This window comes from Gossypium hirsutum, chromosome A04 (assembly GCF_007990345.1).
Source record: "Gossypium hirsutum isolate 1008001.06 chromosome A04, Gossypium_hirsutum_v2.1, whole genome shotgun sequence".
NCBI lineage: Eukaryota > Viridiplantae > Streptophyta > Magnoliopsida > Malvales > Malvaceae > Gossypium > Gossypium hirsutum.
The window spans coordinates 85,479,820-85,491,760 of NC_053427.1; the positions used below are offsets into that span (position 1 = coordinate 85,479,820).

The 11,941-nt window shown below is 29.1% G+C and overlaps 1 protein-coding gene across 1 annotated transcript; it reads right to left on the reverse strand.

Annotated features, from left to right (window-relative positions):
- Window positions 1-5,608: 5,608 nt before the first annotated feature.
- LOC107945154 (LIM domain-containing protein WLIM1-like) lies at window positions 5,609-7,978 on the reverse strand. Its single transcript, NM_001327482.1, is given in 5 exon segments — window positions 5,609-5,945; window positions 6,623-6,706; window positions 6,825-6,868; window positions 6,959-7,055; window positions 7,808-7,978. Coding segments are annotated over 5 exon segments (627 nt in total). The 5' UTR covers window positions 7,946-7,978; the 3' UTR covers window positions 5,609-5,681.
- Between the last annotated feature and the right edge of the window lie 3,963 nt (window positions 7,979-11,941).

Below are 11,941 nucleotides of genomic sequence, written 5' to 3' on the forward strand. Positions count from 1 at the left end.
AATGATGTGTTCATTAAGTGACCAGGATGTGGTAAGGTTATAAACAAGTAAGTTATACATGAGGATGATTTTATGGTGACCTTGTGATCATGGGCCTATACTTGTGATGTATGAAATGTGGTGAAAATGATTTGTGATATGTATGTTAAAATGAGGTTAATACAAAGAAAGTGTGAAAGAGTGAATTAGCAATAAAACTGTTTTGGAAAGTAGCAGTGGCGTGATTTTGAAAAATCACCAAAAATAGTAAAAATTGAATCAGAGACTGAGTGAGATATTAAATTAAATCTTAATGAGTCTATTTTCATATAAAAGAAACAGACAAGAAAAGGAGTTCTATATTTTGATATATTTATGTTTGTGTGAGACTGGTTCAGAATGATTACGTGATCCCCTGTTCTAACTTTGGAAAATCACAAAAATTTGGATAAAAATAATTAGAGGCTTAAAATTATATTTTTAAAATCCTAATGAGTCTATTTTCAATATAAATCAACAAGAACATTATCCGATTTCTTTATTGTGAGATAATTAATTTTTAGTGAAGAGAGGTCAGAACTGTCAGAATGTGAAACAGGGGAAATTTTAATGAATAAACTGTACTAATTGGCTAAACCAAAAATTATGAAAATTTTATGGTGCAAAGATATGTGAGTCTAGTTTCAGGGGAAATTTACGGATCTTAATTTGGAGCTCTGTAGCTCGAATTATAAATAAGTAAGTGACTATGACTCGTGTGGACAGTTTGATGTGAGCATTTATTAGTAAATTGTGAAATTGTACTTACAAGAATGCTACATACATTAAGGATGTGGAATGGAGAGGAGGAGGAGGAAAATAAATATATGTGGAATACATGGAAACTATGGTATATGAAATATTGTTATAATGAAATAAATGATATGTGTTTATAAGAAAACAGAAAGAGAATGATGTGTATCATGACATGTATATATATATATATGACTAGTCTCAATGTAATGCTTGTAGGGTATGGAGTTGAATTAAAATGTTTTAGGTAAATATGTTATTTGCGCATCTGAATTGTGGTATTTTATAAAGATATGATCTAGTTTTAAATATGAATGCTTGATGATTAAGCCGAAGATATTTGGTAAGATGATAATCTTGGTATAAATGTATAAGTGGTACTATAATAAACAAGGTAAAATGAGTATGAGAGACACATGTATGATGATATACAAATGCTATGTTTGTGGTTTAATTGAGAATATTTAATCATTAAATGAATACCATGTTATATGCTTTTGATTTTGTATAAGTGTGTAAGAGATTAAGGTTGACCAAAGCTTGGAAAATAGCCTAGGTATATTCCACACAGGCAGAGACATGACCATGTGTCTCAGCCGTGTATGGAACATGACTTTGGGACACGGGCGTGTGGAGCCTTAAAGCATGAAATTTCCAAGATTTTCGTAAGTTCTCGGTTTAGTCCCGAACCATTTCTAAAGTATGTTTTGGGCTTCGTAGACTCAAATAAGGGACTATGTGTAAGTGAATGAACGTTTTTAAATATGAATGAAATTTTATGGCTCGTATTTTAGTTTAATACTTGTATGTTTGTCCGGTAACGCCTCGTACCTTATCTTGGCCTCGGGTACGGGTAAGGGGTGTTACAAAATGTTTGGTCATACACTGTAAATTTAAAGCTCAATAGAATACTTTATGATTTGGGAGAATTGGTTTGTATCCAAGGGGGAAATGTACCCTACTACTTGACTTTAGGATTTTTTTTCGACATCTTTTTTTAAGGTATCAAGAGGATAATTCATTTCTCTTTAACATTGGGATTCTTTTCCTGTTATCCTTTTTAAGGCATCAAGAGGGGTTGTATCTCTCTCATTGGCATTGAAATTTTTTATCACATCTTTTTTAGGGCATTAAGGGGGACTATACCTCAAACTTTTGCATCGAGAACCCTCATGCAAGGGTGGAGGTAAGGGAGTAGGCAGTGCCCTCCGCCCCCCACCCCAACCCCCAACATGATAAATTTGCACCTTAGCCCCTTTAAAATTTATGAAACTACAAATAAATATAATGATAAAATTATACCTTGGTCTCCTCAAAAATTTATTATTCAATTCTGGTCCTCTTAAATAATATTCTAGCTTTTTCCCTACCTTCAAGATTATGCATAAGTGATGTAGGGTAAGAATATCAAAATAAGTCTCCTTAGAAGAGCCTCAAGGACATGGGCTAATGACAAAGAATAGTTAACATCTTTTGTGAATGACAATGGAGTACCTTAGAATCATAATACCTAATTTTCGTTATCTATAGGTTGTTTTGGTGTGGTTTCCATCAATTTTTCATTTCTTCGAGTGAATCTCGATTAGCTTTTAAGACTTCATCATTTTATTAAAAGTAGCTTTTCTAGCATACAATAGGGATATTAACAACCTTTTCTCTTGGCACATGTGCTTAATAGTGGATAAGCATTAATATAATAAATAATAACTTGAGTTTCAACACATGGTTGTTGCGTGTCCCTAGTATGCAAGGGTTGCTCCTAGTAGTAACCACTTAATGTGTAGAGCGTGACTTTGTAGGTAACCCTTTAGTAGCAAGGTGACCCCTTTTTATGGCACGAGGGTGACCCCTTAATGAGAGGGGGAGGCTCCTTTTTAACAAACTCTTCTAGCTACTCTCTTTTCTATTTAACTAACTCTTGTAGTTAGTTTCCTTTTAGCAATCTCTGGCTATTTTACCCAAATAACCCCAAAAAAATAATTATTTATGTAAATGATCCTAGTTAAAAAACAATCACCTAAATGAGCTGGAATAAACAGTGAAATTGGACTATGGGGACTAGATGGCCGGCACCACTTTTTTATTAAAAAATAATTTTTGGGATTTTGGACACTAGATGGCCGACACCCATATTTTTTTTTCAAATCGTATCATATTGGTATATATTTATACCAGTATTTTTTTTAAAAAAATTGAGTGCTGACACACTGATGGTTGACACCCCTTTATCTGATTAAAAAAAGATATTTTGGGCATGTCAAGTGTTGGCCAATAAAGGCCCTCGTTGACCCAACAAAAAGGGATGGGAATATTGCAACATTAACCCCTCCGCTTTTTCCCATCTTTTTTATTTTCCAAATTTGATTACAAATATTACATTTTAAAATAATATTGGACTACTTATCATGTTGTAATTAGTATTGCATCATTCGTATTATTATTAAATTTAAAAATAAATTTAAATTTAATATGCACAATTAAATTAGATTTTTTTCCATAAAATTAGGACCTGCTTTAATTATTTTCATCTTTTATAATAATTCAAAAAAACTAATTTTAAAATAAATAAACAATAATCTAGCAATGTTTATTTGAATTATTAAAAAGATGAAAATTATTAAAGCATATTCTAATTTAATTGTGCATATTAAAGTTAAATTTAATAATAATGTGAATGATAAATTTAATAATAATGTGAATGATACAATAATAATTAATAACATGATAAGTAGTTCAATATTATTTTAAAATATAAAATTTTTAATCAAATTTGGGAAATAAAATATGAGAAAACGAAGAAGGGTTAATGTCGTAATATTCCCATCCCCTTTTGTTTGGTTAGCATGGGCCTTTGTTGGCCGGCACCTGGCATGCTTAAAATATTTTTTTTAATCAGAGAAAGGGGTGTCAACTATGAGTATGTTAGCACCAAAAAAATATTTTTTTATCTAATAAAGGGGTGTCGGCCATCAGTGTGCCAACACCCTAATTTTTTTAAATACTTGTATAAATATATACCAGTATGATACAGTTTGAAAAAAATATATGGATGCCAGCCATCTGTGCTTAAAACCCTAACATTTTTTTAACAAAAAAATAGTGGTGCAGGCCATCTAGTCCCATAATCAAATTTTACTATTCATTTTAAGTTATTTAAATAATTATTTTTTAACTAAAATTATTTACGTAAATAAATTTTTTTTGGAGTGATATGAGTAAAATAATCGCAAAGTCTTCTGCCTAGTTCTCTATTTTTGCTAACTCTTCTAGCTAGTCCCTTTTAGCTAACTCTTTTAGTTAACTCTCATTTTAACTAGCTGTTTTTTTTTTCTAATTAACCACGTTTTAGTTCACTCTTCTGACAGGGCACTTTTTTTGGCGAACTGTTTTGACTAGTTCTTTTTCCTTTTAGTTAATCCTACCCAAGTCTTTATATTTTACCTTATATCTTCTAGAATTTCATGGTTTTGCATGTTAGAAAAACTTTTGTTTGGTAGAGAAATAACTTCTTTTTTTGGTTCTCATAGACAATATCAATTGTTGATACAAAATTTGGTGATGAATGTTGCTAGTGATTCACACTATAGTGATGTTAAAAGCCACTAGCAATGTTTATGAAGATTGGGTGAGTTGAGAGATTTGGGTAGGATACTGATATAAGAAGAGTCTTTTAAGCCATTTTAGTAATAATTAAGACGGGATATATAGGACCTTTAACTAGGGTAAGCCTTTAATGGGAAAAAAGGAGGGGAGCTTGACATGCATAGGTTTCCATTGAATAATGTCCTACCACAAAAGGTGGCTGTAGAGGTATAAAGTACTTCGTTAGGATATGATAGATGATACGTTTAAGTTAGTGAAGATATAACAAGTCTCTTTGCTTTTAAATTTTTTTTTATATAATTTAAGTATAATTGCTACATACACAACTAAATTATCATACACGTTAAACTTGTAGATCAATCCTCACGTCTCGGAGATGGATTAAATATTTTTAACCAATGAGTTTAATGTTGGGTGTGCTTTCAGAATTTAGTTTATATTCTTGTATACTCAAAATTAAAGTTAAATTGTCAATATTATAAATAAATTTTCGTTAAATTTAAAAATTAAAATATAAGAGCATAATTAAATTATAAATTTTCTCTTTCATGAATCTTTGTTCATTTATGCTAAAATAAATAGTTGGTTTTTAGTTTATATAAATTTCCTTTTAGAATAAAAAAGTTATCAATACTCTAAAAAGCAAAAATTACAAATTTAAGGTTGAATGATATTCACCTCGGTGAGATTAAAAATAATAGTGATAGTAGAATTAATGACTGCAACGATAAGATTAAACATACAAAGATATTACCGTTTTTGTGTGTTACTAAAACATTGATAAATTTCAAAGTATAATTGCCCACGTGATCTCCATATCTTAGACGGTCATAAGTTCGACCCATGCTTTCAGTTTTCCACACCACTATAAATTTCCACCATGTGTCGATTATTCATTAGTGTGGAGGCACTCTTAAAGTTCTCTTTAGAGTCAAGAGACAAAATTTTTTAAAATAAATCGGTTATTGAGTGACATTACGTTATCAAACACGAAAAAACCGAAACTAATGCAAACAAATGTCAATGTTTTAATCAAAGCCACATAATAAACCAATGCTGGAAACACAGACAGACAATGAAAGGATCTTTATTTTTCAAAAGCTGAATCCACTTGGAACATATCACCTTCAATCCCATCTTTGAAAGTGGGAAATTTATGTAACATATTATGAACCAAGAATAATATCCGGATCAAAGAAAAAAATAAAAATAAAAAGAACCCCATTGCAGAAAATCAACACAGCAATGACATTGGATCGTTTTACAAAGTTTTTTCATTGAAGCAGTAGTGATGCACACTAAGATCATTACGACTCAGTTGCAATCTCCGTGGTTGTGGTTGTTGTTGATGTTGCAGCAGGGGAAGGAACCTTACTGGCGGCGGTGGCGGCTTGTTTCTCTCGTTCGGTCTCGAGCTGGCTGTAGTTTCCTTTCTCCTTGAAGAGTTGGATATGGTGATGTTTGCAGTAGAGTTTACCTTCATGTGCTATATAGTTTGATGGGCTAATGGTACACCCTCCATGGGTACACTTGAAGCAGCTCTTGTGGTATATTGTCCCATTCACAGTAACCTTCAAACAAAGACAATAATGAATAATATTCGAATAGCCCGAGAATCGCTGGAGGTCGAGACAATAAAATTGAAAAGCTTTTAATGGCCAATGCTAAAAAGAATTTATTAAAATAATTTAAATTAAAATTTTAACTCTTGAGAGAGGTAAAAAATGCAGTTTTTTCTATTTAACAGAGAAGCCAGAAATGATTAAACTGAATTATAAATATTTAAGAGGGACTAAAATTGAAAATTTACTATTTAACCAAGGCCCGTCTACAATGGGTGTAATCATAGTGGCAAGCTTGAGTTCTACTTATATATTAATCTCTAACCCTCAAAACAATCATTTAACTCAAGTTCAAGCTTTGATTAAGCTCGTTTATCGATTTTCATATAAAAAATCAATTAAGTTCATTTATAAGCAAACTCTCTCTATATAATAAGGGTAAAAATATAATTTTATAATAAAAAAGTATACCAAAAGGTAAAGTTCAATTAGGCTTGCAAATTGTTCAAATCGAGTATTACAATGCTCAAATTCGACTCGATTAGTAGATAAAGTTCAACTCTATAATTACCAAATCGAACTCGAATAATATGTGGCCATCAGTATCTGACACGAGTGATTGAGTATGTGTCAAAGAGTACTAAAAAAAACAAAGAAGTATTAGAGTAAAATAGGTTAATACTTACCCTCTCAATTGGATACGCAGTCTTTGAACAGGCGGCACATTTTTCTCTGGTGCCACCAAACGAGTTCATCACTTTCAGTGCACTCTGTTGGATCAAATTCAGTACAAAATCAATAGCAAAACAAAAAGTAAATCTTATATCATGATGAAAAATAAAACATACATACATACATACATACATACAGTTAGTTTTGAAGAATTACCTCACTATCGATTTGTCTTTCAGGTCTGACAACCTTTGGTGTTCCTGAAAGAATATTGAAAAGAAATATATTATATATATAGCAGATTGTTTGATAGAGTGAAACATTATTAAATAAATAGAGAAATAAAATACCTTCAAAACTCTTGTCAAGACTGCCAGTTCTCTTGAAGAGTTGATCATAGTGTGGCCTGCAGTATAGCACCCCTTCAAATGAGTTGTAGTTGCTAAGCTGCACAATTTTTAAAATAAAATTAAAATGATAAATAAAATGATTTCTTGAAGATTTACCATATTAATGTACTCAGAGTATATATATATATATATATAAATAGTGGCGGAGTCAGGATGTCAAGGGGGAAAACTAAAAATCTTATATATACAAAAGGAGAAATTAAAAAAATTTTAAACTTTGAGGGAGCCTATTTATATTTTTGGGAGGGCCATAAAATATTTACTAAAGATTAAATTGAAAAATTTTAAACTTTGGGGTGCCATTGGCCATTGAGCCTCTACTTGATTCCGCCATTGTATACAAAGTTAATTTTGTAAACTAAAAGAAAAAACTTAAATTGAATTATTATTTTTTCATAGGGTCAAATATATATATATATTCCATTTAATAAATAATTAAAAAAAGGAATAATTTAAAGAATAGGTAAATTAATTCATATACATTAAGATAAAAAAGTAAACTATTAAAAACTTCATCTATTTCTAGTGTTTAACAATTCAAATAGATGAGAAAATTTTAATAGAAAGAACCAATTTGATCTTTGATTTAATGTACATGGACTAATTTACCTATTTTTTGAGTAGAGAAGACAAAATACAATTTAAATCTTAATATATAGGCCTTCATGGTATTTTTACCAATTTATGATCAAACATTTTGAAACCAGTTAATGAAAATTTCATTTTTGAGAGACCAAAATACAATTATATCATATATCAATTCTAGTGATTAGAAAAAGAAAGAAATACCTTGAGGGTACCCTTGCAATGGTGGCAACGGAAGCAAGCCTTATGAAAAACCCTATTATCAGCCGTCAACTTATCCACCAAATAAACAGTCTTGTTGCATGCATTGCATTTTTGTTGAGTTCCTTGGAATGTCGCCATTTTTTATTTCTTTTTCAACACAGATCACCCAAATTTTTTAGTTTCTTTTTGTGGAAGAACCCCAAAAAGATCAGCAAGGCAGGAAAAAAAGAGTGAACCCAGTCGTTTTGAATTGATTTTCTCAAAACCCAAATCTTTCACTCTTTTCTTCCTTTGCCTTTCCGATCTGATTTCAACGATTTGCTCCTCTGCTTCCAAGCTTTAAATCCTGTTTATTAATGGCTGTGAAAAATGCAGGGGTGACCAAAAATATTGTGGACGGTAGTGAATTCAGGGCAAAAATTATAGGAATATACAGATGATTTTGATATTTTAAGGAAAAATGATCTCACTTTTCCTACTTTAGCTATCATTGTTGTCCGGTTTTAAAGGAATTACCCTCTACCTTCCAACTTCGTTTTCATTATTTTTTACATTTCATTCTGTTATTTTCTTTTGGTCTAATTTTGTTTCCCGTCCTTGTACTCTTAGAACTTTTAAAATTTAGGCCTTCTGCTTTCGAAATTGGGGGAGGGAATGACGACAACAGGATTGGGTGCCAAACACGAGCCTTAATCATTGCTCCCTTATTTTATTGTTGGCTAGCCTAATTGCTTTTAACTTTAAGAATTTAATTCACCTATTATCCTATTTAAGAATTAATCAAGATTTTCAAAATGGATCGATGTTGAAACTAGACATACCTTTGATTTTCAATTCAATAAGCTTTACCGGTTTAATTAAATAAATTATTAAAAAAATAAAAAAATTAAAAATAGAGTAATTGGCAGATTAACTGGTCTAACCTTTCTCTTCAAGTAGATATTTTGACAATTTCTCGATCTAACCAGAGGTCGGTCCAGTCCAATTTAAACAATATTGCTATTAACTGAACTTTTGTTAAATTTTAATGTGCATTATCGATGAGACGTTAATTTTTAAATTAGTATTTAAACGAAACACATTTGAATTTAATGAAAATCAATTAACAATGCTATTGATTAAACTTTAATCATCAAAATCTAATGTTTCCTTTAAAGGTTAGTTATATATAAAAGTAAAAGGGATTAAATTTCAAGAGTCTGAAGAATAAAGAAAAAAATAGAAAAAATTTACGTTGAAAAAAAATGGAGAAAAGAGGAAAACAGAGGAAGAAGTAGAAGAGAATGGAAAATAAAGCAAAAAGGAAAGTTAAAAAAAACATAAAAGAAAAAAATTAAATTGTTCAAAATGAAAAAAATGTAGGGACCAATTGTATAAATTAACCTAAAATTTTTATTTGAAATGATGATTTAACTTACCACATCATCTTACCATTACACCGTTAACGACAATTAATAACTCAGTGACTAAAAGATTACAATGCGATAACGTAAATGACTAAAATATAACATTTCAAATATAAGTGACTAAAATACAACCCGATGTAAACAAAAATGACAATTTTAATAGTTTACCCTAGAAGTAAAGGGATTAAATTTCAAGAATCCGAAGAATATGCATTAAACCTTTTTCTTTTGGTCAAAGTTTATCAAATGTATTGTATTATGTGTTTTCGATGGATTTAATCCCTCTCTTATAATTTGATTATTTCTAATCTCTTTACTTTTTTCGAAAAGTGTATTTTCAATCTTAAGTTCTATTTTTTTTTACCATTAATTCCCTTAAATAATTTTATGTATTCTTGGTGTCTTTTTAGGAATAAATATCAAAACTGCACATGAATTTGAATTAATATGTAATATTATACATTAACTTTAATTTCATGCAATTTCATATATGAAATTTTGATTTAATTCAATTTTCAAAAATAATTAACATCATTATCGATCTAACATAATTTTATGTATACATATTTCCTAAATAAATAATTATATTTATCTAATATAAAAATAAAATTAGTATATTTATTTAAATGTATGTAATTAAATTAAAATCAAAATGCAATGTATATAATGAATCACAATCAAAGTTACATATATAAATTGTACAAAGTTAAAATTTATGTATCAAATTACATATTAAATCAAAGTTCATATATAATTTTGAGATTTCTCTCGATTTTGTACCATTTGATAAATATTATATTTTTTCCTTTTTATATTTTTAAATATGAAAAAAAATATTTAATTTGTATGAGAACGAGAGTGTATATATCATGTCATCATTAATCTTTAAAAAAAATCATGTCAAATTATTTGATAGAATTAATAAAAATAAGCTCATCTCAACTCTCAAAGACTAAGAACACGTACCTCGAAAAATATAGATTAGAAATGATCAAATTATAATAAATATACTAAATTAACTAAAAACACATAGTACAAGGACCTTATGTAACATTTGACCCTTTCCCCAAGAAAAAATGATCCCATAGGAAAGTTTTGGCTATAACTGAAATTGAGTTGTAAAATGATGGTTTGAGGATAAGAATTTAACCTTGATGAAATTAGTTATAATTGACAGTTCATTAACTAACTAAATTTTTGTTCACAATTTTGTAGCAATTTGATTCTAGATTAGTCAAATAGGAGAAATTATTTTATAGATCCTTTCCACTATATTATTTATAGTCTCTTTTCAATTATTTAATAACATTTTAGTATTTTTTCATATTATTAACACATAATTTTAGTAATTTTTTATCACGAACCTTAAACCCAGAATTCTGAACCCCAAACTTAGGGTTTGAGGTTCAATGTCTGGGGTTCGAGGTTTAAGATTCAAGGTTTTGGGATTCGAGTTCATGGTTTATGGTAAAAAAATTACCAAAATTATGTGCCGATGGTATGGAAAAAATTATTGAGATGTCATAAAATAATTGGAAAAGGATTATGGATGATGTGGTGGGAAGGATCCATAAAATAATTTATTGTTAAAAGGGTTTTTATTTCTAATTACAAACACTTTTATGTATAAAAAAATTAAGATAAAAATAATTCAAACAAAAATATCAAAACTATTTTTCCCCAAAGTAGAAAAGTTTATATGAGGGGCAAAGAATTCTTTTAGGGCGAAATTAAATTATGTATTTTTATATGAGTTAAAATTTTATTATTTTAATAATTTATATATTTTTTTAATTTTTAAAAAATTAAATCAAAATTTTATTCATTTTGAGATCAAAGTATAATTTTTTCATTTTAAGAGAGTCACTACTAGTTCCCGATGTGCCCCTAATTTATATCAAAATTGGTAACTCACTTTATGATTGAACTTAGATTCAAAATAAAAATTAATAAAATAAATAAATTTGATTAACTCAAGTTCAAATCAAAATAAAAAAAATTATATATATAAATTTAATTAAAATTCAAAATTATCAAATATTCAAATATTCAAATACTCAAATTTTATCTATTTTATAGCTTGAGCTAGAATTTGATTGGATGATTAAGTCAAATTTGTTTTTATTTTCAATCAATAATTGTGGAGTATGCCTCGTATTCCGGTCAAATTAAGACACAAACAGATAGCGATATCGCAACGAGGAGCCATGTGACATTGAGACGACACGATAAGGGATGTGGCGACGTGGCATGCAATTTTCAAGGTTTTCTTCTTCCAGTCAAATCCTGATTAGTCCTAGTTGAACTCTGATTAGTGCAGATTATTTGACCTATGAATTTAGTCTGTAAATAAACCATTTTCTACCTTAGAAAGACTAATCCATAACACATTTAAGTATTAACTTTAACAAGTTTCTAGGGAATTTTGTGTTTAAGTTTTTGAGTATTCTTATTTTCAAGTTTCGAGGTTTAGTTTTTATCTCCATCTTTGTACTCTTTGTTTTTGCCGATTTAATAAAATTATATTTGTCCATAATTTTTTATCCTCTTCGATGAGATTTTTTCACGTAAAATTTGTATATTGAATCTTTTCAATTTCTTCACTATTTTTCTTATTCATTGCTTATAAATATTTATACCCAACACTAATCATAAATGCCAGTGAAGTTGCATGTTTAAGTAATGAAATTTGATTAAACTAAAGTGGAAAAAGAGAGTTGGAAACTAA